Genomic DNA, 26,021 nt, shown 5'->3' on the forward strand with positions numbered 1-26,021 from the left:
CGCCACGAAACGCCCTGACTTGCTGGCCTTTTCCGTCCGACGGCCAAACTCCGGCTTAACTCCCCCGGACGAAGCATCGCCCTCGCATCGACAGACAGATAGACAGTTATATATCCAGTCAAGAGTCAAGAGTCAAGAGTCAAAGAGTCAAGAAGAGTGACAGGCTCGTCTCTGTCGCTCGGCCGTCCGCAGTCAAGCTGTCTTCAAGCAGAATCCCAGCGCTGCCTCTCATCGCCGCCGCCCGCTCGCCGCGTCCCCCGCTGCTCCTTCACCACCACCAGCCAGCACCAGCAGCAACAGCAGCAGCAACAGCTTCACCAGCTTCACCAGCTTCACCTTCGATAGTAACGTCCCTGCCGGCTTCTACGCTGAGTGCGCCTCGCTCGCAGGCGCCCTTCGACTCCTCGGCCGCCCCGTCGCGCCCAGACGGCTGGTCGGACGCTGCGATGGCCTCTACCCAGGCAGCATCCACGGCCTCGCCCGCAGCAGAACAGCCGGCGCAGGCAAAGCAGCCGTCGAGCTTCTTCCCGCTAGGCTACAAGGAGGGATTCAGTCAATGGGTTCGTCTATATCTTTTGACCTAGTTGTTGAGTGTCTCGTTGCTAACGTGGTCAGTGGACTTGCATGCCCGCAGCCACCGCTGAGCACAGCGTCCTCTCCTTCATCCCTTACCTGCAGCAGGTGCCAACGCACAAGCAGACCGGCAAGGAGCCGTCAGTCCCCGATGGCCAGGCTGACAGTCTGACGGCTGCGGACACCTCCCAGGAGGCCCAGGTGTCTGCCCACTCGATTGACGACCCGTACGGCCCCCGCAGATGGCGGTCGAGCATGGTGCAGCTCAGCGGCGACAATCGGGCCCTGAACGAGTTCTCCGTCGAGCGCGTGGGTGAGAAGGTCGAGAACAACCTCGTCGTCCTGCACGGGTACGGAGCCGGGCTCGGTTTCTTCTACAAGAACTTCGAGAGCCTCAGTCGTGCCAAAGGATGGCAGCTCTACGCCCTCGACCTGCTCGGCATGGGACGCAGCACCCGCCCGCCCTTCAAGATCCATGCCAAAGAGCGAGACCAGGCCGTCGCCGAGGCCGAAGACTGGTTCATCGACGCCCTGGAGGAATGGCGTGTCAAGCGAAAGATTGAACGCTTCACCTTGATGGGTCACAGCCTGGGAGGATACATGGCTGTTGCCTACGCCCTCAAGTACCCCGGCCGTCTCAACAAGCTCATCCTCGCCTCCCCCGTGGGCATACCAAAGGATCCCCGAGCAGTCGACACAGAGCTTACCGAGCCGTCCGAGTCGACTTTGTCCGCCGAGTTCACAGAGAGCCAGGACGCAACCACCGGCAACGCCAATAATAATAATAACAGTGGCCTCGCAGGCAGGACTCCTCCCCTCCTGCGGCCTCTGCCCAAATGGCTGACCTATCTCTGGGACTCAAACGTCTCCCCTTTCTCCTTTGTTCGCTGGTCTGGCCCCCTTGGCCCTCGCCTTGTATCCGGCTGGACGTCTCGACGCTTCTCCCATCTGCCTCAGCCGGAATCAAAGGCCCTGCATGACTATGCATACTCCATCTTCAGAATGCGTGGCAGTGGCGAGTATGCCCTCGCATACATCCTCGCTCCCGGTGCATACGCCCGCAAACCCCTCATCAATCGAATCCACGGCGTGGGCCGCCAACTCATCAGAGAACCCGTCCCTTCATCCGCATCCCAGACCAGTCTCTCCTCTGCAGATTCGTCCGCCAGCCCACAGCCATCGTCGTCCACGACCTCGGCCACTGCTGCTTCGACACCGAACCTGGGTACGCAGCCTGTCCCGCGCAAGGAGAACGGTATCCCCGTGGTCCTGATGTATGGTGACCACGATTGGATGGACGTCGAGGGTGGCCACGCAGCGAAGAAGAAGATCGACGAGGAGAGAGAGAGGATTCTCAAAGATGCCACGCCCGAAGAAAGGCTTGCAGACCGTGGTTCGGCCAAGGTTGTCGTTATCAAAAAGGCCGGCCACCATATCTATCTAGACGGGTGGGAGGAGTTCAATAAGGTGATCCTGGATGAAATGGAGGGCATCTCTAATGAAGGATGAACATGATGGTTATAGACTAGAGGAGTTTGAGTGGTCTTTTTCTTTTATTATTCCCTTGTTTCTTTTGCTTTTCTTGATTGTTTCTCTTTGTTGCCGTCAACTGTTCTGTTGGATATATCTTGCCTGCGCCGTCCCTGGAGGTTGATTTGCATAACGTCACCACATATTAATCGATAGACTGTGGTAAAAATAAATAGCATTGGACAGTAGCCTTGAGATAGATATAGACTGTCTGCTCCGTATATTATACAAATTTTGAACATACCAGATGGACTTCCCTGTAGTCGGCTATTTAGCGGTTGTAGTCGACTGGCCAAGCTGGTTTTTCTTGCTGCTAAACAACGTCAACGTCAACATCAAACGTCAAGTCAAGAGACAAACACCCTCCAAGGTAAAAGAACGTATTGATATATACCCCCCTAGAACGATGCAGTCCGAGCAGTCCATGGCCTCAGACCCGTTCCCATGGGACATCGGTGTCTACGATGCTCACTGCCATCCAACGGACACGATGTCTGCCATCGACGATATCAAAGACATGAAAGCAGCCACCCTGACGATCATGGCAACGCGTGAGCAGGACCAGGAGCTCGTTTCCCAGGTAGCACTACAATATAAAGACTCCAGCAAGAACAATCATCAGGCCGGTGAGACTTGTGGTAACCGTATCATCCCTTGCTTCGGGTGGCATCCGTGGTTCTCGCACCAGATATTCGATGATACAAAGGATGCTCAGCCCAGGGACAGCGAATACCTGGCATCAATAAAGATAGAGCATTACAAGAGCGTATTAACACCTTCAATCGAGGATGAAGAGCTCCTAAATGAACTGCCTGTCCCATTCTCCCTGCTGGAATTGATATCAAACACAAAGGAAAGACTACAGAGACACCCGCACGCCCTCGTCGGCGAGATCGGACTAGACAAGTCCTTTCGAATACCAAAGGCATGGAGTTCAGCTACAGGTAATAAAGACGAAAGCACGCCTTCGTCTGATCCCTCAATAACACCTGGCACCAGAGGGGGAAGAGGGCTCTCGCCATACCGTGTCAGAATGGAACACCAGCGAGCCATACTCAAGGCTCAGCTACGGTTGGCAGGGGAGCTGCAACGGCCTGTCTCCTTACATAGCGTCCAGGCACATGGAGCCACTATCGAAGTACTCCAGGAACTCTGGGCCGGATATGAGAAGAAAGTCATATCCAATCGGCAGCGCAAGAGAAGTTCTAGCGCACCCCGAGCCCATGAGGGCGAAGATATCTCTTTATCGACGTCAGATGAAGGGAGTCCATCGAGGAAGTTGCAGAATAAACCCATGCCCTTTCCGCCTAGAGTATGCATGCATTCCTACTCAGGTCCGGTAGATCCGTTATCCCAGTTCTTCCATCCAAAGGTTCCCCTAGACGTATACTTTTCTTTCTCGGCAGTGATCAACTTCCCCAACGGCTCTAATGCAAAGTCTTCAAGTGTGATTAGCGCCCTGCCGGAGGATAGGATATTGATTGAAAGCGATGTACATTGTGCTGGGCAGCAGATGGATGATCTGCTGGAACAGATAGTCCGACAAGTGTGCGATGTACGTGGTTGGCCGTTGGAAAAGGGGACACGAATACTTGCTGAAAACTGGAAAAGATTTGTATTCGGATGAAGACGATAACTAACATGGCATCACTCATATTCTTATGCTGGCATTCTCGGGCTTTAGATAGCGAGTAGGAATAGTAAAGTAGTTATACGGCTAATTTAATTTTCAGTATAAGCTCCTTCTCTGCCGTTCAGCTGTGCTTCAAGTACAGCTGCTGTCCCACCCATGACAGCTTTGATAGCTTCAGGGAGCTTCGTGGCCAGCTCTTCTACACTTCCAGCCCTACCTGCCCACAATTTCCCTCCTGCAGCAGCCTTAGCAATACCAGCGTAGTCCGGCGTGGGAGCAAAGGATATATTCAATTCTTCATTCGTCACTCGAGACCCTTCTCCGTTAGGGTGAATTAGGTTAAGGCTGTTTCGAGGTGCATTCCAGCCTCTGTTGTTCAACACAATGGTCAACACCGGTATTTCATATCGACGACTAATCCAGTAGACAGAGCTTGGGACGCTAAACAGATAAGTACCGTCGCCAACAATTTGGCAAACGAACTTCCCTTGACCCTTGCCGCCGTCCCTGTCGTCGGTAGCTAGTTTGATACCCAACGCGGCGCCACCAGACCATCCTAGGCCACCACCTCCACTGTTAATCCAGGAGCCCGGCAAGGTCGCTCGCAAGTGTTCTGACACCACGCCAGCATTGGAAACAGCTTCAATGCACCATATCGTATCTTTGGGACATGCCTGGCGGGCCTGTGATACCACATATGGTATGTTCAGGGGCGCATCGACTCCAGATGGTGTAGCTGCTATTTCTGCAAGTAACTGCATCCGGGCTTTGTGGATATCTTCCACCCGAGCGCGACGAGACTGGTATTCCGGTGATTTTAGAGTCTGCATGAATTCTGCTGTGCCCGAGATATGTCGGTGCAGTTGTCCAAAGGCAATGGCTGAATCTGCGCGATAAGTTGCTTGAGAATGGATGTAAAACAGAGGCATCTGGTTCTTCAACGGATCCACATCGATATGGTATATAGATGCATCAGGGGCGGGCCTCGACTGCGTAGGAATCCAGGGGACGTCGCAGTCGACCACTAGTATGACATCGGCGGAAGCGACTGCGTCTTTGGCATCTCTCACGCCCACGTAGGAAACATGGTCGGCTGGGAAGCACATTTCGCACTTGGCGGTATCAAGCACGCGAAGTCCCTTTATCAACTCTGCCAACTTTACTAGCTCAGTGATGCCTTTCTCATCACGGCCGGTATACCCTACTATCACAAGCGGGTTTTTGGCATTGACCAGGCGTTTTGATAGGTTCTCCACTGCATCCTGGGGTAAAGCAGAGGACAGGATTGGAGACCATTGTTTTTGGTCTAGGGAATATGGTTCGATTTCTTCCTCCAGCACCTCTCTTCCTGCAACCATGTATACTGGACCTCTAGGTGCACTGGTAGCAAACTGAAGTGCCCTGTTCACCATCTGCTTGACATTTTTCCCAGTTTTCAATTCACCACTGTACCGACAATACTGAGCCACTATCTGTTTCTGGTCAGGAACATCTTGCAGCCAGTGTATAAACTCCGATCTTGACCCCCGAAGCTCTCCTTCCTGAGTGAAAGGAGACAAGCCAGCAAAGATAAAAACAGGCGTACGGCCAACAGAGGCATTGTGAACTGCAGGCCCCAGTCCCTGAGTGCCAACGTCAACGTGGATTAGCACACACTGGGGAGTCCCGCTAACACGCGCATAGCCATCAGCCATTGACATTGCTACCATCTGTGGTTTTACATCGTATCAGTTAGCGACGGCCTTATACAATATAAGTTCAGGTGGCAGCACTGCTGAGTCTCACCTCATGGGGGCATGTAATGATCTTCGGAAATCGGTCCTTACGTTCCCTCTGTCCCTTGACAATGGCCTCCATTATGGCTGGATGGTCGGATCCAAGGTTTGCAAACACATATCGAACTCCGGCCTGATAGATTTAAACATTAATATCACTGTCAAATAGAATGAACTGATTTTTCCATGATAAGTTGCATATATTGCGGGGCGATTTACATCCCACAGCGCCTCAAGCATCGCGTATGACGTTGTGTATGCCCTATTGAAGCCCGTCTGTAAGAAAGATATTCCGTATCAATGGATATAGATGTGTATATAGTTATTCCTTACATCTCTGCTTTGTAAATACACAAAACTAGCTGTAGGGGATATTAGCCGAAGAGTGGCTCGTGGAATGTTGGATGATATTCGAGTGTTTGGGTTATATATCAATGAAAATAAACGATTTAAGAGTTTTCAAGCCGCTCCTTTATCAAATAACGGGTTAGTCATGGACACATTAACCGTGACTGGGGAGTGAATGCTTGAATAACAGAGATAGTGGTCAGTTAAATATGTACCCCGGCTAGGGGGATGATGTGCATAGTTGACCGGAGTTAACTGGAGTTTACGCAAATAACTGAGCTGGATCACTCCACTTCCAAGAGAAAGCCGAGGGTAAGACGGTTAAGCACCTATGAGGCGCCTACGAGGCAACGACAGTCTCTTCGTATCCATACTTGATATCGAGGTTGCGTTGACCCAAGGATGATTAAACTCTGTAGGGCGTCTATACGTCTGGGGTCATACGCCTTATGCTGCACGGTTCGTCCCCCGGGCACCAGGGATCTGCAGGAAGGATCCGAGAAGAGCGGCGTTAAGAAGCTCGAGGAGGATCTAACGCAGGAAGAGGAAGCAAAGAAGACGCCAGGTGAGCAGGTTTTGATATCCATACGAGTCGAGAGAGGCAAAGCTGTTCATTATCACCCAATAGGCATGCCAGCAAGACAAATGATGCATTAGATGCCCAATCGCCAAACGTCATGAAACCAACAAAGAAGCAATGAAAAAGTACATTCATGGTCAAATAGATTAGACAGTAGCTAATAGTGTATTTGTTTTATTCTTGTTCGCTCAACAAAGAAGTACCGCTTCACTTGGTTGCTAGGATATTATAGGCAGGAGATTAGAGTGAATACCCGTGTTACATGATTGAAAACAAACCGTCACCCAAAAAAGGAAAAAGATAAATCAGACAACAAATATACATCAAGAAAGACAAGAGGAGAGACAAGAGAGGGTGCAAAGAGGTTCTGAGGGGGTCGGAAGGGCAAAAACACATCTGAGATGGACATCCGGCTTCGTAAATACTGAGATCCGCGTATCAAGACTAGAGGGGCCGAAAATGTGATGCGGATGGAAGAGTGTGTCGTTGTATTAAATTTGTAAGTATTTGCAGCTACTCCCAGCCAGCAAGGATTAAAATGAAATAAGTAAAAGGGGAAGATTGGATGTGGAACAAGAGGTAAGCGCAATGCAATCACATGTTGGCGAGTTCATTATCAATTTGTCGGTCGAGGAAGGCCTTCTTTTCTCCAGACAACGTCGTTTGTAGTCGTTGTTCAACAAGAGCACGGACTAAGTAAACGTGTTAGTAACAATTTTCATCTGGGGAGTCATATATACATGCCTTGTTTCTTCGTGACAGTGTCGAGGTCTACTTCTCCAAGGCATGCCTGGATAGCAGCAGTGATAGTCGCTTCGTCAGGGCCTTGTCCGGGAGGGTTCCTGAAGTCTACTAGTGTGCTGGCCGGTCGAGGCATGGAGCTTCGCATGCTATGGAGTTGGGATGGGGCAAAATTGTCGGAGCCCGGTACACCAAAACCACTGAGACGGCTGGCATTCGTTGGATTGTCTTGGTAATGGCTCAAGTTGCTAACTGACAGATGTTGCGAGGCGCGGTTACCCATTTGAGGCTGATCAGTATAGTGAGTAAAGTGCGACATGTGGGAATTCCTGTTTCCTGGAAGATTGCTGTAGGGGTTTGGAGAGTGGGGGAGGACATAGGGAGTTTGTTGGACACCCTGGGTAGGGAAACCAGTCAGAATTGTCGAAGCTGGCTTCACGGATGAGTACATTGATTGCATATCATCCATCTCAACGGCAGCCTCGTCATTGTAACCAGGGAACCCGGCCTTCTCTTGAGCGTTGGGATTGCCGCGGCGGCCAGGGAGATTGTGGATAAGGGCGTAGGTGTCCCATCTCTGGAGAGGAATGCTCTTAGGGTCAAATGGTTCATCTTCAACAGCAATGACTTTCCTATCTCCTTTTTCTCCAATGACAATACGAGTGTTACCCCAGGTGAAGTTGTCTTGGTTCCAGAAGGAGTATAGAGGCAGAATGAAACTGTAGAAGGGGAATGCCATCAAATAGATGATCATCCAACCGATGTGCTGCCATTGGCGTTTTATAATGAAGATGATGGCCTGCAGACCGTACACCGCAGCAATCAAAATGATAGAGAATAATGGGAATTGTCCTTTATGGGCTGCGACGAGGTAGATGAGGTATCCAAGGTAGACGGTTGTGGCAGGGAGAATGAGAGTTCCAAACAAGTCAATGAACACGACGAATCTCATACTGAAGCAGCAGAAGCCACACAGGTCCTTGAGGAGCATAAGCTCAGCCAAGTTGTGGATAGTAGAGTTAATCCAACGACGTCTCTGGGACATGAGAACTTGCCATGTTTCTGGAGCAGCTGTGCTGGCATATGCATCTGGAATGAACTTGTAAGACATGTGAGGGAAGTGTTTGGTCATAAGAGTGGTGAGGAATCGATCTTCTCCAAGGGACAACAGGTTCTTCTGATGTAGGGTATCCACACGGACATCAGCATATTCGCTAATGACCTTTTCAGAGATGATCAATGGTCGGCCCTTATCCTGGGTACGAAGTCGGTACATAGAGAAACTGGTATAGGGTTAGCATATTAACTTAACACGATCGCCAGCCGAAGAATGCTTACCATCCAGGAAGACAGGTAACGCTGCCAAAAAGAGACTCGAAGGATTTAGCCAAGTGATGAGAAATGTAGTATTCGTAGACTTGAATCATAGTCCACCAACTTCGCTCCTCATTCTGCAAACTAGTTTCACCACAAATACCTGCAATCTTCGCATCGTTTGCACAACTTGCAACCAAGCGGTTAAGAGAGTCTTCTCTGACACTTGTATCAGCATCAACCATGAGAAGATATTCGTAAAGCTCAGGATCTACACCAATGACGTTGTTGATCTGATGGAACATTTCCAGCTCAAGAGGCGACATATGGGCACGGTGATGTACGCGGTTAAGGAATCGAAGAAGCATGACCTGAGAATCACGTTTTCCACGGTTTCCAGGTTTGCTCTTGTTCTGTTCAGACTCCTTGCCGACTTTAACAACGACAATATAGGGAACCACGTTGCCTTCATACTCGTATAATCCAGAATATACCTTTCCATAGTTGAGCTGGTCACTTCCTTCACCCACAGATTTGAATGGGAGGGCTGGAGGGTCAATCTTGGGGTCAACGCCGAGAATATCAAGCACAATCTTGGGAGTGGGTCTGTCGTTACCACCACCAACGATCATGCCGTCACAAACAACAAAGATGAGCTTTCGCTTGTTATCATATTGTAGGGCAGTGAGAGAGTCAATGGCTTTGCGGAGCTGGTCCTCGCCCTCAGTATAGGCGGGAACTTGGCAGATAACGAATTTATCTTGCATGGCAGGTCGCCGCTTAGTACCAAGTTGCAAGGCAGCCAAGAATTTAATCAGAATGACAGCACAGAGAATAACGGTAAAGGCCAAGAGGATGTAGTTGTTCGCCTGGCATCGTGGAGTATCACGGAAGTCCGTCTTGCCAACATAGAACTGGTTGGTCAAACAGTTCATACTGTTCTTGAAATCGGTGGTATCACCCCATAGGCTGGTGATATCAGTTCCGGCTTCTTTCTTGAACAGGTCCGTGACGACAGATGGCAAGAAATCATAGCCAGGGTAACCGTCCATCTTATCAATACTGTTGAAGTAATCAGTCAAGTCATATACCTTCTCATTGATGATGACCCATTTCCGGTCAAACAGTTTTGCTTGCTCCGTGACGTTCTTCCTCGACCAAACGAGATCACCTTTGTAATATTCCTTGATCGCAGGCTGGAAGACGCGCGGGTACCAGTCATCTTCATGGGTCTTTACAGTTGGATCAGTGACAACAGTCTTTCCAGATTTGTGAATGGCAATGCTGTTCTGAATAGTATCAGTATTGTTGGGAATGAGTTGAATTTCCGGCTTGATACCGAAACCAGGGCAGGCAAGCGGCAGGGGAACAGGGAAATAAGCATCCATATTTTGGCCAGCGAAGGGCTGCATAGACTCCCTGTCTGTTGGGTATTTTCGACCTTGTGTATGGGGAGTTTTGGCGAATTTGCTGATATCATAGACATGTCCTCGAATACTGACAAAGAAGTCGTCCTCTCCTTGATGGTAAGAAACTTCCCTGCTGTCCCAGACCTTATCTTTGCCTGGGCAAATCAGGTTTCCGAATTCAACGATGTAGAAGACAATGATACAGTTCAGAAGTACAATCAAAGCAACAAGAACAACCTTTTCTCTCCAGGCCATACGGACATCTGGTCTCTTCATACGTCCAACATAACGGAGGAGAGGGGATGGGATCCAAAATGTAAGAGCCCATACAAAACTAATCCACACCCGACGGCCGAAGGTGATGGATTCATGTTCAATGCTCTTTGGTTCCGCAAATTCAGGGTCGACCTGGCCGACATATCGACCAAGGGTCTCGTCATAGTAAGTGTCATCATATTTGATATCATCTCCCTTGGATCCGAGACCATAATCTCCAATGTTTCTGGAGGCTCGGTTCATGGTGGGTGCTACTGATTGGGCAACACCTGGGCTGGTGGCTACCGTACCAGCAATTGTTCCGGGACCTTGCCTGTTGACAAGTTGCTCATGGCTGTCTTGGATACTCATGCCATCAGCAGTGAAAAAACCGCTCTGGTTCATGCCGGGATTCATGCCCTGTGGGCTAGGTGTGTAGCCAGGGTCGAAGTTGCTGGTCATCCCTGGATTGAATGGATTCGAAGCAGCCTGCTGTTGAGGAATGAGGTCAAGCATAGATTCAGCTTCCCACCAGGCACTTTCTCTCATCCAGATGCGCTCCTTTCCAACAACGACATCCCCGTTGCTCCAACCTCGCTCAAGGACCCAGTTCTCAACGCCGTCTTTTCCTTCCTGGCAGCCGAGAGGTGCATATCTGACGACAAATTCTTCAACATCAAAATCTGCGGTGAAATCTAGACGCTTGTTGCGGCGGTTTGCCATTTCTGGAAGTCTCCAGGCACGAAGCTGGCGGGAGACAGTCCCAGCAGACCAGGCAGACGTGGCAGATGGTAGTGAAGCAAGGGCGGCTGGAAGATCATCTGTCGGGTGGATAGAGAGATGATACCAAACTCTGCTGCTCCCAAGGGTGTTAACTAGATCGAAGCGCTTGGTTTGGCCAAATCTGACCCCTTGTCCTGGAACAGGGTACAGAAGCTGACGTATGAAACAGCCAGGCTCAACTTCGACTCCAATTTTCTCCAAGACTCCGTCAACCTTGTCGTTGAAGTAGTCTCTCTCCCGAGCGGCAGCGTTATCGGTCATTCCCAAGTGTACTCCTACCTCTGCCTTCGCGGCATTCATTTCACTAAGAACTGAATGGCCTGGGCTGATAACTTCAACACCATCCTCCTTGATCTCAGCGTTGATGCCGACGGTGTCATCGAATGCACCTCTCAGGGCAACTGCCTTTCCAAGTGCCGGGTCTGGGATTTCCACGACGGTAAGACCCACTGTATCAGCGGACTCGTCCTGGCGTCCTCCGTCACTAGAGCCGTTTTCATGGACGGAGACGATTTCGTTATGGATGGCCTCGTTTGCCTTGGCTATGATCCAATCGAGCAAGGCATCGTAAATGCCGGCCATCAAGGCTTCCCGCTCATCTGTGTTGAAACTCTTAAGTAGGATGAGCGGATCAATGTTCAAGAGGCCTCCAACATCCTCACAAACATCCTCGATCTCCTCCTGGTCGACCAATAGGCCCATGGCATTTCCCAACTTAAGTAAGGCAGCCAAGACAGAGAGGAGATTCCTCTGAGCAGCACCCTTGATTCCAATCGCCTTCAAGCAGTTGCGGAAGTCCTCTGTGGGAATAGGGTTAGCATAGATGTATTTAATTAAAACAACGAAAGCCTCACTTTTATCAAATGCAACAATTATAAGGGTCCGTGATACCAAGGAACTCTCGTTCAGCTGGAGTAGAAGATGAGGTAATGAGGTAGTAGAAGACATCGAATGCCCGGTAGCCAGCTTCAGCAGGGACGTTGAAGAGGCCATGGGAAGTGTTGATTCCGGAATTAGACACTGAGAGCTGTACTTCAGTGACACGACCGGTCAAGGTGAAGGTGTAGGAGACTGCAAAGGCGGAGTACTGAAGGGCTGTGGGGTTGTATGGGGTAACCTGTGAGACGAACGGACGGATGGCAGATATGGCGGTGTACGCAATCTCGGGCGTAGAGAGAGGTAGAGATCCTAACATGGGAAAGAGTAGAGAAGGAGAAGACTGATGCGAGGTGCTATCATTTCGTCAGCTCCACGGAAACGTAAAACCGATGTCTGGAGAAACATACCATAGAACGATGCATCCATCTTCGGCTCTTCGTCGAGCATGCTCCCACGCCCTCCTGGCCAGGCTCGGGTCCAGCGTCCCGCCAACCTCCCCGTTAGGCCCGGGAGTCGTGGTGGTGAGCCATGTGTTGACGACCAGGCTGGTGCCGGCTTCAAGTTGGTATCCCAGCGCCGAGGCATATGAAGTATGAAGAGCATTCAACAGCGTCGTCGTCGAAACCTGGGTAGTCTGCTGGGCAGCCGATCGAGGGTCCTGCGAGACCGACGAGAGAGCCGAGTAGATGGACATTCGGTTCGCCATGACTGCGGAACCCGCGGTGGTCGAGTCAATGGGTGTTGGTATGTCCTAATTGAGACAGCAACGCCGGTCTCCTTACGCCCCTAGACCTGTGACATCCAAACGAGAGATGGATATATTTCTGTCGATACAGCCGTGAAAACGCTCTGCCGGCTCGGTCTGAGAGCACGAAATAGACGTGTCTACGGCTCGAGCTGACGATATCGATATCCTTGTGTCTCCTTTCTGGCTGCTGGCGAGTTTCGTCCCGGCAGCGAGCTTGTTGACTATCAATCACCGCGAGCCGCACGAGACAGCATAAGAAAACGACAGCAGAGCAAAGAAAACAAACAGCAGCGAGCGAACGACGAAGAAACGATAGCGAGATAGCGCGAGAGCGAGAGAAGAGGAAGAGCTCAAGGACGAGGAAGGGAGAAAAATCAATGGCCAGCGTGAAGTGAAGAACAACGAAGAGGAAAAGTCGCAGTTGTTGTTTCACCTTCTCTTTTTCCTGGGCGGCGCGGTACGGCTGTCGTACGGTACGTAATATTACGCGACGGGACGGGGCCTCCTCTCATTACATAAACCTTTTTTTTTTTTTTAATTTTGGCTTTTAGGATTCCATTTTTTGCTGCTATTGTATTACATAATCAATAATATTATTGTGCCCAGCGCTGAAGCGACGTGAGGAATCCATGCAGCATGCGAGGATGTGGCGAGTCCCGATGCTGCTGCTGCTAGTGATGTTGCTGGGCGACGGGCTGTGTTCTCTGCAGGAGGTGGTTCACAACGACACTCTCTTGTGCGAGGGTTCTTGTCTTCTTGATGCAGCACAGCAGCGACGACGGCACAGAGATCGTACAGAGGTCGTGCTTGGGCCATTTTGATCGATGTCGATGCTGCCGCTGGTGATGACAATGATGATGTACAGATTGTGCCGCTAGCTACCAGCCAGAGACTGCAGATTATTTGATGCTCGAGATCAGCAAGCAGAATAATTAACTAGTTCGCATAGTCGTGGAGAGCCAGCGGTGGCAATCGGCGCCGTGCCGTCGTAGAATGAAAAAAGGACTGGGGAAAAAAAAAGGAGGGTGCCGGGAAGGGAGGGAGGATTCGTAGTCGTGATGTCTCAAATATAGACAGCTCAAACAATGTCTCACGCCTGACTCGCCCTCGGTTCCTCTCTCTTTGGCTGTGCGTGTCCGTTGGCCAACCTGGCACACCCGTCTTGAAGGGTCAGCCCTGCCATCGGCAGCCGCTCTCTCAAACTGCTCAGCCGTCTTGACGCCGGGGGAAGAGCCCACCAGCTCGTCCATCCCCATCTCGATGCACCCCCTTTCATCAAAGTGCCGACCCTTGGAGGCTGGCGGAAGAACGTAAGCCCGCCGAGGATCGTGCCGCTACTGTCTCGATCCACGAATCGACATCGAGGGATGTTCGAGCCTAATTGGCTACCTTGTGGAGTCGAGCCAGGACGTGGGGGACGAAGCTCCCAGGTCCGCCGTTCCAGTAAAATATTTTGAGCCCTGATGGGTCGCGAGGAAGAGACAGCAGTCAGCGAAGGAGGCTGATGCTGCTCTTCATATCTGGCAACAGGACCCAGTGTTAGCCTTCTGTCAGTCCACCTGCCACGCGAGGGCCTGCACTTGACCTTTTAGAGGGAGCCCAGCTGTCGCCATCCTGCCTGTTCCCTGGCCTGTGGCTCTTCCGGATCGTCTCCTGTTCCTGATCCTGTCTTCTGTCCCAACCCTTTTCCTTCTCTTAGCCCTTTCGTTCCACATGAAGTTCCATCCAGCAGAGGCGAGGTCGAGTTCGCGGAAGAAGCAAAGAGAGGCTGCTCGGGCCAGAAAAGGTTGTTGAAGTAACTTATTTTTAGCCTTTTCGAGGCGATGCTAGCGTAACTTTGGTAACTTTTGGGCTCCTTTTCCCCTAGCGTCCCGCTGTACTGTAATTACCGATACCGCATGTTTCACTTGCAGGTTCACGTCTTTCCCCTTTTGGGCGGCTGCAAGCAAAGAGAAGAAAAAAAAACTTCGCTTGTCAGACGCTTCGACTTTCGACTTCGACTTCGACTTCGACTTCTGACTCTCATCTGCGTTGTTGACAGGAGAAGAAGGACTCTCGCTTCTGCTGGCGTGCTGTGTCTTGTCCCTTGTTTTTCTTCTATTATCTAGTTGTGTTTTTGTTTCACTCGTTAACTATTTTTCCCGCTTGCGTTGGCTGCTCTGCTTGACTACGCAACGCCGGTTTCACTGCTCCCCGTCGTTTGCTGTAACACCACCACCACCGCCGCCGCCATCGCGACCTCAGCAAGGCCGCCGTCTGTCGTCCGTCTCTCGCTCTGCTCGCCATTGATCTCTGCTCTGGCCTGCTTGACCAGCTGCGTTCCCTTCGTTTGATCCTCGTTGCTGGGCCGTCTGGTGGGTGTGGTGAGAAACGGCAGTATAGCCAAGGTACATGTCGAGCAGACAACCACCGCTATACCACGACGACCACGACGACTGAACGACAATCCCACGGCCGCTCTCACTGCTCGATTCTACTCCAAACTACCCCCAGGAGACCACCACCTCTCGCTCTCTAGGCCGCTGAGCCAGTGACCCTCCAGCGGGGAGGCCAGATAGGACGAGCCATGGCTACACCAACCCATGCTCAGTCTTCCCTTCCTGCCCTACCGGCACATCTTCAGAATGATACTCACTTGGCTGCTCATCTGGCCAGCAGGTACGCATATTCGCTGTTCTCTGCGTCGTCTACGTTTTGACCAAATAATAGTCTAACTGACGTCTAGGTTCCATGTCTCCCTGCCAACCGCCCGTCTCTCCTCCCAGGCATTGATATGTCTAAATACATACACCTCGTCCACCAAGGGGCCGGATGGCGGCAAGGAAGGTAGTGCCATGGGAGAGGCCGAAGATCTCGCCAGACGTGCCTGGACCAGACTCGGCTCCCGTGGTGAGAACCAGGCCATCGTCTTCTTGTAAGTTTTTTAACTTTTCAGGTTATTAACATATTTTGCTAACTGATTAAAAAGGGGAGAGTCTGGATCTGGAAAAACTACTATTCGTTCACACCTTCTTTCCTCCATTCTGTCATTCTCATCGACCCCTCTATCGACAAAACTCTCTCTAGCGGCATTTGTGTTTGACACTCTCACTACTACCAAGTCCGTCACCACTCCTACCGCATCCAAGGCCGGTCTTTACTTCGAACTGCAATACGATGGATCATCCACCGTCAACCCAACCCTCATTGGCGGCAAAGTGCTCGATCATCGACTCGAGAGAAGCCGTATTGCATCTGTCCCTACGGGAGAACGTTCGTTCCATGTTCTCTACTATCTTTTAGCTGGTACCAGCGCTGCTGAGAGATCGCACCTGGGATTGGAAAGTCCCACGACTGTCAGGGGCGGCGCTGGTAACCGCACCTCTACCAGTGAAATGCACAAGAGATGGCGCTATCTCGGCCATCCAACCCAGATGAAGGTCGGAATCAATGACTCGGAAGGCTTCCAGCATTTCAAGACTGCTCTCCGCAAACTGGAGTTTCCTCGCAGTGATATTGCGGAAATCTGCCAGATCCTTGCCTGTATCCTCCACCTTGGACAGCTAGAATTCGCTACTGGCCAGTCTACTAGAACTGCTCCCGAGGAGAGTGGTGGATATTCTCACGAAGGTGGTGAGACTGTCACCATCGTCAAAAATAAAGATACCCTGGCCATCGTAGCTGCATTCCTGGGACTGAGCACCGACGACCTGGAACTTAGTCTCGGAAACAAAACAAAGACTATTCACCGCGAGAGAGTTACCGTTATGCTGGATCCTGCAGGGGCTCGAGCCAACGCTGACGAATTCGCGCGCACCCTTTATGCCCTCCTGGTTGCCTACGTTATTGAAAATATCAACCAGAGGGTCTGCGCCGCTGAGAGCGCTGTTGCCAACACTATTTCCATTGTTGACTTCCCAGGATTTGCCCAGACCTCTGCCACTGGCTCAACCCTAGACCAGCTATTGAACAATGCTGCTACCGAGTCTTTGTATCAGTACTGTCTACAGAACTTCTTCGAGCGCCAGGCCAACATGCTTGAGACTGAAGAAGTTAGTGTTCCTGCCACAAGCTACTTTGACAACTCTGATGCTGTTAGAGGCCTCCTTAAGCACGGAAACGGCCTCTTGTCCATCCTTGACGACCAGACCAAGCGAGGACGGACTGATATGCAAATGTTGGAAAGTATGAGAAAGAGATTTGACAACAAGAACCCTGCCATCTCTGTTAGCAGCTCAACCGCTATCTTGCCTGGCAGTAACTTCCCCACTCAGAACACTGCTGCTTCTTTCACCATCAGACACTTTGCCGGAGAAGTCGAGTACCCCGTCAAGGGCCTTATCGAAGAGAATGGAGATCTCGTCTCCGGAGACTTGCTTAACCTTATCAATAACACCAGAAGTGGCTTCGTCCGTGATCTATTCGGGCAAGAGGCCCTCCAGACTATTCACCATCCAAAAGAGAGGTCTGCCATCATGCAGGCGCAGGTCAGCTCAAAGCCATTGCGAATGCCGAGCATGGCCCGCCGCAAGACGAGCAGGGTGTCCAAGTTTGCCCCTAATGCTCCAAATTCAGAAAATGACGATACGGATGATGCCAGCAGTGGCAGACGGGGTGCATCAGGAAATCATAATAAGAAGGCAGGAGATGTCGGTCTCAAACAAGGAGCTGCTGCTCAATTCCTTGCCTCTCTTGACAACATTAACAAATCCCTTTCTGCCACAAACGTCAATCCGTACATCGTCTTCTGTCTCAAGCCCAATGATAGACGAATTGCCAATCAGTTCGACAGCAAATGTGTACGTACCCAAGTGCAGATGTTTGGCATTGCAGAAATCAGTCAACGCCTACGGAATGCCGATTTCTCCGTCTTCCTGCCCTTCGCCGAATTTTTGGGTCTCGCTGAAGAGGAGTCTGTCATTGTTGGAAGTGACAAGGAGAAATCTCAGCTTGTCATCGATGAGAAGCGTTGGCCTAACAACGAGGCCCGTGTTGGTAGCACCGGCGTGTTCTTGAGTGAACGATGCTGGGCCGAGGTTGCAAAGGTTGGGGAGAGAGTCGTGCCTGCATTCAATGGAAGCGGCACAGACGACGGCAGTGGAATGGGTAATAACGGATATGGCGACTCTAAGGTCCGACTTCTTACCCCAGCAGACAGCACTCCTGGCGCTTACATCTATGGTGACGAAACCAAGGGAGGATATTTCAACAGCCGGGATGTTGATGCCCGTTCAGATGCTGGTGCATCCGCGTTCCACTCAGGCGATATGTTCAAGAACTTGGAAACTCGTGAGCAGATGGCTGAAAAGGGAAATGAGAAGAAAATGGTTGAAGTGGAAGATGTCATTGTTTCCGGCAGCCGTAAACGATGGTTGTTCCTCGTCTACCTCCTCACTTGGTTTATTCCTGATTTCCTGATCAAATTCGTCGGTCGCATGAAACGAAAGGACATACGTATCGCCTGGCGTGAAAAGCTCGCTATCAACATGCTTATCTGGTTCACTTGCGGCTTCGCCATCTTCTTCGTCATTTTCTTCCCTGGTCTCATCTGTCCCCCACAACACGTCTTTTCAGCAGCCGAACTAACTACCCACAACGGCGATCCCGGTAAAGATGCATTCATTGCCATCCGTGGTGAGGTCTTCGACCTTGGAGAATATGCCAAATCCCACTATCCCAGCATTGTTCCCCGAAAGGATTTGCTCAAGTACGCTGGTACCGATGCAAGTGACCTGTTTCCGGTCCAGGTCTCCGCTCTCTGTGACGGTGTGGATGGAAAGATCGACGATGCAGTTCAACTTGATTACACTCCAATAAACCGTACCGGTTCAGCCTCCGTCATCAGCAAGACTGATACCAACGCTCAATATCATGACTTCCGTGCTTTCCTTACGGATTCCAGACCATGGTGGTATTTCAAACAGATGAAAATGCTCCGTCAAACCTACGCCAAAGGCCATATTGGTTTCACACAAAAACACCTGGCAGAAATGGCTGATCAATCGCAATACATCGCGTTAATCAACAACCGTGTATACGACGTCACTACCTACATTACCGGTGGTCGAGTAGTCAAATCCAAAGATGGACAGGCTGCTCCAAAGGATGTCAATGTTGACTTTATGCACCCCGATGTTATTAGCCTTTTCCAGCGCTTCCCAGGACAAGATATCACCAAACGATTCGAGGAGCTTAATATCGGCAGCGCAATGCGTAGAAGTATGAAAATTTGTCTCGACAACCTATACCTTGCAGGCGAACTCGACATTCGTACCTCTCCCAGATGCTTATTCTCCCAGTATTTCATTCTTGCTATCTCAGTCCTCTTGGCCACCATCATTGGATTCAAGTTCTTGGCAGCTCTGCAATTTGGAAGGAAGAATATCCCCGAGAATATTGACAAATTTATCATTTGCCAAGTTCCTGCATATACCGAAGATGAAGAATCGTTGCGCCGTGCCATCGACTCAATGGCTCGTATGAAGTACGATGATAAACGCAAGCTTCTCCTTGTCGTTTGCGATGGTATGATTATTGGACAAGGAAATGACCGTCCAACTCCTCGAATTGTTCTCGACATCTTTGGTGTTCCAGAGAATATTGATCCAGAGCCTCTCAGCTTTGAGAGTTTGGGAGAAGGAATGAGACAGCACAACATGGGTAAAGTCTACTCTGGTCTCTATGAGGTGCAAGGCCATATTGTTCCGTTCCTGGTTGTTGTCAAGGTTGGAAAGCCGTCTGAGGTATCAAAGCCTGGTAACCGTGGAAAGCGAGACTCGCAGATGGTTGTTATGCGCTTCTTAAACCGTGTTCACTATAATGCTCCTCTTAGCCCTCTCGAGCTCGAGATGCACCACCAGATCCGTAACATCATTGGAGTCAACCCAACCTTCTACGAGTTTATCCTGCAGGTCGATGCTGATACTACAGTCGCTCCTGATTCAGCAACTCGAATGGTGGCAGCATTCCTTCATGATACACGTGTCATTGCTCTCTGTGGAGAGACAGGTTTAAACAACGCTAAATCCTCAATGATTACCATGATTCAGGTCTATGAATACTACATCTCTCATAACCTTACGAAAGCTTTCGAGAGTTTGTTCGGTTCCGTTACCTGTTTGCCCGGTTGTTTCACCATGTATCGAATCAGAGCCGCTGATACTGGAAAGCCTCTTTTCGTCAGCAAGGAAGTCGTTGATGCCTATGGTGAAATTCGTGTCGATACCCTGCACATGAAGAACTTGCTTCACCTGGGTGAGGATCGTTACCTAACCACTCTCCTCCTCAAGCACCATTCCAAGTACAAGACCAAGTTCACTTTCAACGCGCACGCCTGGACCATTGCACCTGATACTTGGGCCGTCTTCATGTCTCAGCGTCGTAGATGGATCAATTCCACAGTACACAACCTGATTGAACTGATTCCGCTCCAGCAGCTCTGTGGTTTCTGCTGTTTCAGTATGCGATTCATCGTCTTCATTGATCTTCTCAGTACTATCATCCAGCCCGTTGCCGTTGCATATATTATTTATCTCATCGTTCTTGTTGCTCTGAACAGTGGAACTGTCCCATGGACAGCCCTTGTCCTTCTCGCAGCCATCTACGGTCTTCAGGGTATCATCTTCATTGTCCGCAGAAAGTGGGAGATGGTTGGCTGGATGATAATTTATGTTCTCGCCATGCCTGTGTTCTCCATGGGTCTCCCTCTATATGCTTTCTGGCACATGGATGATTTCAGTTGGGGTAACACCCGTATTGTCACTGGTGAGAAGGGACGTAAGATCGTCATATCTGACGAAGGCAAATTTGATCCAGCTTCCATCCCCAAGAAGAAGTGGGAAGAATACCAAGCTGAACTATGGGAAGCCCAGACCCACGCTGGTGCTGACGACCGATCCGAAGTCTCCGGCTACTCGTATGCCACCAAGACTCACTACGCTCCTGCTACTGAGTACGGATACTCCGCTTCCCGGCCCGTATCTCAAATAGACCTCAACAACCGCTACAGCTCCCGGCTTTCGATGTCTGCCACAGATCTACTTGGCCGAGGCTCAGATGTCGAGATGGTGGATCTCTCTGCTCTACCAAATGATGACTCCCTCCTCGCTGAGATCAGGGATATCCTCCGTACCGCAGACTTGATGACCGTGACGAAAAAGAGTGTGAAACTTGAGTTAGAACGTAGGTTCAACGTCAACCTAGATGCCAAACGGGCGTACATCAATTCAGGTATGTTGTCCACTCTACCTAAAATCTTTAACCAAATTTTGGCTTCCATGTACTAACTTTTGATTCCAATAGCCACCGAAGCAGTTCTTTCGGGCCAACTTTAAAAAAATGCGAATTAAATTCAAATATTTCAGTTGAAAAGTGAAAATCGGAGCAGGTGGTATTTTCTCTGTTCCATCTTTACGAGCAAAACATTGGCTTCATCTTGCAGATTTCAGACTTCTATACCTGTCTTATTTATTTCCCCTCTCCGACTCCATACGATATTTACTCCTAATAAACTTTTGAGCCGTACATCATTTTTATTCCCCTCTTGTTGTGTTTCTATTCTCTTTTTATCTATCTAGTGGTTCTGCCTTGTGTCTTGGTTTATGACAACATTCAGCTGGCCTTGGTCTTATTGTGTGTCTAACTATATGTGTTTTCCTACTTTCTTGTTATCTAGCCATCAATTATTGTGTGAGCCCCATGTTCATTATTATACGAGGGACCAGGAGCGGTGAGAACTAATTAGATAATGTTCGTTGATTTTGGGTATATAGCTACACCTATTGATAATTGATGCCTGAGTCTTGACTTTGTGCAGTACCCATGTATTTTCTATGTATCCTCGGGCTGCCACAGCAAGCCGCCCGCTTGTTAGAATGGCCTCGGTGTGTTGATAGCCAGTATTATTATAAACAGCCGCTAGTTGTATGCTCTTTGTAATACACCACGATACTCTAGGAAGACCAGCTGACTTTAAACCAAATGAGCAAGGGCATGAAGAAAGTTTAAGAAAACTGTCGACTGAATTATCATTTTCTCTATGCTCTGCGAGAGTTTATATTGGTGAAATGGCAGTACCAAGCCATGTTGTAGGTACACGTCCGTTATATATTTATAGACTTTCAACAATAAAGAATGAGAAGCCTAGCGAGTACACAGAAGAAAAATGATAATTCAGCCTTGTTTATTTTTTTCCCCCTTTTCTTGAGTTCGTTAGACTTGTATAGAGGGGTTCCTTGTTTATACTTGTGTAAAGCAGCAGCTGTGGTGTGTGGTATCATGTCATATAGATGATTTGCAGAAAGCAAACTTAGAGAGAAAGAAAACACAAGAGGTATAAAAGCTCGAGAAAGAGAACAAAGGTATAGGAAAAGAAACCCTTCGAAGAAACATGAAACGTGAACACCGAGAGGAAGCTATAAAGGATTGGTATAAGTAAGCGAGAGCGGGGTGGGGGTATCCGATGACACAAGGCAGAGAACAAGAAAGATGAGACATGGTATAATAAATGGAAACAGGAGAAGCTCCTACCAAAAAAGTAACTTCAGAAAAGAGGAATTCTCCCCACAATGTTAAGCAAGAAAGGAACAGTTGGATCGACCAAGAGTTCGATGAAAATATAGTGTCAGTGACTTTTCGAAAGAAGGGGAAAATGAAACTCATTCAACGGTGTTCTTTTTTGGTATCATTGATGACTGGGTTGGGTATAAATAGTTTTGCGGCCTTATTTTCCGTCGTTTCATGATATAAGAGATGGCTGCTTAGCGAGGGGGGCCGATAGGAGCAGAGTAGGAGTTGGAAGTGCTGGGTCGTCCGCTGTCGAAGGAAGCTCGTAAGTCGTGTCTGGGAGTCATGTCACCTCCAGACACTGATCCAGAACCCCCGGTTCCAAAGGGAAACTTATTGTCAAACCGAGTAGGCCAGCCGTTACCTGATGGAGTGAGTAGGTCTTCCTTCGCTAGATTGACGCCAGAGTCATTCCAAGGGTTACGGTAACCACTGTCTCGAGATTCCATGGAAACAAGAGAAGCTTTTGAGGCGTTGCTGGAAGCATGTTTGAACAGCGAGCCGGGCGATGAAGATTGATTTTTTCGACCGATGAGTGATGAGAAGGATGCGATAGAGCCCGGTTTTCGAAGACGTCCAAAGATGGAGCCACGGTCGGCAGAGTCATCAGAAGCAAAGCTGGCACGGATAGGTGAGTCTGCAACAAGCGGGGGAGGAGCATGATGAAGGAGCTTGGAATCAAAAAATGGAAGTGAGTCCTCAAAAGAATCGGACTTAGGCCGGGGGATGCTGCCCTTAACTGTCGTGGCGTCTAGACCGTGGGGAACAAGGCGAGAAATAAGGAAATCAACAGCATCTTTGATGCCACCAGCATTGTTACGAGTGAAGTTCATGTCAAGAGTATCTTCAGATAGAGGCTCTGCATTCTCCGGGTCAACAATGGCTTGGCGGGTTGCTGTTCCCATGGAAAGCTCGATTTCATATTGTTCTCGTAGATTTCGGCATATGACTTCCGAAAACTCGGGGGTAAGGAAGAATGCTCGAAGTTCGTCAGACACGCCGAACACCATAGAATGGCTTTCCGGGACCATTCCCTATAGAGTTAAGTTAGCGATGATTGGAAGAAAACGCCGAAATAGAGGAGTTGAGTAACATACCAAAAACGCATCAACGGCCTGTGGTACTTGATACTCTGGGCCAGAGATCGTAACTAGATCACTAGCCGTTTCTGTGCTTGGGAAGTCAATCTTGCAATTCCACTTCTTCTCCAGCTCATCGATATCCTTGATCCTTGCAACCAGATTACGATGGTAAAGACGGTTGACGACGACAGTCTCCGAGACGAACTCGGCATCCTAGGACTCGTTCAAAGTGGACATGAGCAAAATCATCCCTGAGCTGTTGTGTCTGTATGAGGACGACTCACGACTTTCTCAACCATGTCCATAATTTCCTGTTTGACTAGTTCGAGATTCTGTGCGTTCCTTGCTGGGGTACGACAGATAACGTTCTCGACTCGACCATCGTCGTCATCTTTTCCGGCGCCGCCTCTGTCCATAGCATTGGAAAATTTGACGAAGACAGAATATTTCTTCATGACACGCTGAATATGCTGGCCACCGATACCGATGATACGTTTGTGGTATTGGTCTGGAACATGGAAGGAAATAGATGCTGGCATCTCTTGCTCAACAAGGTGGAGACCCTGTTTAACGGCTTCGTAATCATTGGCACAAACATCAATATAGAAGTTGTATTCGTTGAAGCCGTCAAAGATAATTTGGACGTTTCCTACAACTATAAAACGTTAGTACGGAGGATCAGATGGTTTACAAGCACATATTTTTCCAATATAGGATAAGCTACTTACTTTGGCTCATGATTTTGTTAATCTTGCCATTCTTCTTTCCGCTCACGAACTCCTTGTGTTCATTGGCGAGCTCAATCTTGACTTTCATCTGGTGCGGGGACCTTTTGACGAAGGGAATTTGATGAATGACCATCATAGCAGCCTTGACAGAGTCGTCTGAGCCGTGGATGTGGAATGTTAAGTTGTCGAAAGTGACGTCCGCACCAGAATTTGCACAGATATCAGAAAGCATTGTTCTGACGTCTGCTGGAGATGGCGTTCGCATCTGTGGATTGTCTGCCATGAGCCACCATGTAGCACCATAAAATTGACCAGCCTAGAACTGTTAGTGGTACTCCATGCCAGCTGATATGGAGACAATAACTTACGACATTCATGAGCTCACGGATAGTACGCTCGACATGCAAGACATCTGTTCCCTGGACCCTAATGGAACTAGTCCCGCTACCTAGCTGAGGAAGTAGAACAAAACACCCATTTGCCTCCATGACCTTCTGGATCTTGTCCAAGCGTTCGAGGATGATGCTGTCAACCTTTTCAGGGTGAATGATGGCTTCTTTGACATAGATCTTGAGGACAGCTACTAGATCGCGCAGCTTTTGTTTAACGAGGTTGATATCCTCTTGGTTGTTTCCAGTGATATAAACTTCGTCCTCGCAGCGTCTCGTTGCACCCGGGGGCATGTAGCCGTATACACGGGGAAACGGGGGAGGGAAATAGATAGCAGTATTTGTGGTGGCTTCAATCATTTTAATGTTCTTGCGTGTACGGCCACAGACAAGGAAATGAGTACTCAATTCGAGTCTTACAGCATCAACGCGGCGTTTGAGCTGGACATTTAAGTCAGAAAAAGAAAGGACATTGGAACAAAAAAGGAAAGAGGGAGTGCAACGTACTATCTGATCGATCATGATCAAAACTCTTGACTTTGCATGTTCAGCACTCTCTGCGTCACTGTAGATGGCAATCCTGAAACGTCGGTTCAGCCCACCATCAGCAGAGTAGCCGTAAGATGAACTGAGGGCATTGTCAGCATCAACAATCTTGGGGCTGAGCAGGAAGATATCCGCTCCGGTGTAGCCCGCCAATATATCGATATGTTCGAGCACAATCTTGCGGATTGAATCGGTCTCCTTCTGCAAGAGGAGGTCGACGTCGACGTCAATTGTTAAACTTCGCTAGAGCAACGGTCAGTATTCTGCGTAGATCTAGAGTGCAACGGAATTACATACCAGGACGATTGGCGTTTCCCGGTATATTCTGGCCTTCATCTGCTGTACCATTTCTGCATCTCCTGAGATACAGACGTTGGTGACGAGTCCGTGATGACGTCTCTGCATGGGAGAGGCCATCTTGGGCTCGGACGAGGTGACGGTAGCCTCGATACGACCACCACTGCTCTCACTCATCTGACGGCACAACTTACGCAGCGAGTCAACATGCTGCGTGTGGACTGGCAGACGGTGGGTAGGGGTCCCCTCTGGTGTACCCTCCGGAAATGTCCATCGTTGGAAGGCGTTTGGAGACGAGTGAAGAATATCTGCAGGATCTGGGCCAGGCAAATTTGAGGAAAATGGTATATTAAAGGAGATATTAATCAGCTGCGGTTCAACGGAAGGAGCAGCAGACACGACCGTTCCGGCGGGGGTGCTGGCACCACTGGTAGGATTTGGAGAGGCCGATTGTGATGGCTGATGATGTGGCGGGAGCTGCTGCGATTGCTGCTGTTGCTGCTGTTGCTGTTGCTGCTGCTGAAGTGGGAGCTGCTGATGCTGCTGGGAGGGGTGTTGCTGGTGGTGCGGCTGCTGTGGAGGTGGCTGGCCGGGTCCCTGGGGACGGCGATACTGCGAGTTGGGAGCATCCTGCTGAGGCCGCGACATGCCAAAGTTGGGCGTCATACGTTCCCAGCCATGGCGAGCCTGGCCCGTGAAGTTGGAGATCTTATGCATCGTCTAGGGCGCCAGGGTGGAAGGGAGGTCGCGAGTCCTAACCAGAGGCATACACGGAGACGAACGGGGGTACGATCAACGACGACAACGAGTGCTAGAACACGACGAGAAAGAAACAAAGACGGAGAGACGAAGACAACGAGAAAGAGAA

General features: G+C 49.7%; 6 protein-coding genes across 6 annotated transcripts; 3 read left to right on the forward strand and 3 right to left on the reverse strand.

Moving 5' to 3' along the window:
• Positions 1-156: 156 nt before the first annotated feature.
• On the forward strand, positions 157-2,082 carry TERG_04915 (uncharacterized protein; the record flags this gene model as incomplete). Its single annotated transcript, XM_003234274.2, has 2 exons — positions 157-560; positions 616-2,082. Exons 1-2 carry the CDS (start codon positions 447-449, stop codon positions 2,080-2,082), a joined length of 1,581 nt encoding a protein of 526 aa, XP_003234322.1. The 5' UTR covers positions 157-446.
• A 268-nt stretch (positions 2,083-2,350) lies between these two features.
• On the forward strand, positions 2,351-3,730 carry TERG_04916 (uncharacterized protein; the record flags this gene model as incomplete). The annotated part of the gene is made up of 1 exon (XM_003234275.2): positions 2,351-3,730. The coding sequence occupies one exon, from the start codon at positions 2,351-2,353 to the stop codon at positions 3,728-3,730; it is 1,380 nt and encodes a 459-aa protein (XP_003234323.2).
• A 95-nt stretch (positions 3,731-3,825) lies between these two features.
• Positions 3,826-5,593, reverse strand: TERG_04917 (uncharacterized protein; the record flags this gene model as incomplete). Its single annotated transcript, XM_003234276.2, has 2 exons — positions 3,826-5,445; positions 5,522-5,593. The coding sequence occupies 2 exons, from the start codon at positions 5,591-5,593 to the stop codon at positions 3,826-3,828; spliced, it is 1,692 nt and encodes a 563-aa protein (XP_003234324.2).
• A 1,440-nt stretch (positions 5,594-7,033) lies between these two features.
• Positions 7,034-11,934, reverse strand: TERG_04918 (uncharacterized protein; the record flags this gene model as incomplete). The annotated part of the gene is made up of 3 exons (XM_047748340.1): positions 7,034-7,131; positions 7,184-8,463; positions 8,519-11,934. The coding sequence occupies 3 exons, from the start codon at positions 11,932-11,934 to the stop codon at positions 7,034-7,036; spliced, it is 4,794 nt and encodes a 1,597-aa protein (XP_047604320.1).
• Positions 11,935-15,134: 3,200 nt separating this feature from the next.
• On the forward strand, positions 15,135-22,601 carry TERG_04919 (uncharacterized protein; the record flags this gene model as incomplete). Its single annotated transcript, XM_003234278.2, has 4 exons — positions 15,135-15,226; positions 15,294-15,482; positions 15,537-20,776; positions 20,849-22,601. 4 exons carry the CDS (start codon positions 15,135-15,137, stop codon positions 20,878-20,880), a joined length of 5,553 nt encoding a protein of 1,850 aa, XP_003234326.1. The 3' UTR covers positions 20,881-22,601.
• Positions 22,306-25,870, reverse strand: TERG_04920 (uncharacterized protein; the record flags this gene model as incomplete). The annotated part of the gene is made up of 6 exons (XM_047748341.1): positions 22,306-23,145; positions 23,209-23,406; positions 23,478-23,848; positions 23,922-24,237; positions 24,290-25,099; positions 25,154-25,870. 6 exons carry the CDS (start codon positions 25,868-25,870, stop codon positions 22,306-22,308), a joined length of 3,252 nt encoding a protein of 1,083 aa, XP_047604321.1.
• Between the last annotated feature and the right edge of the window lie 151 nt (positions 25,871-26,021).

The sequence above is a fragment of the Trichophyton rubrum genome (genome assembly GCF_000151425.1).
Source record: "Trichophyton rubrum CBS 118892 genomic scaffold supercont2.5, whole genome shotgun sequence".
Taxonomy (NCBI): domain Eukaryota; kingdom Fungi; phylum Ascomycota; class Eurotiomycetes; order Onygenales; family Arthrodermataceae; genus Trichophyton; species Trichophyton rubrum.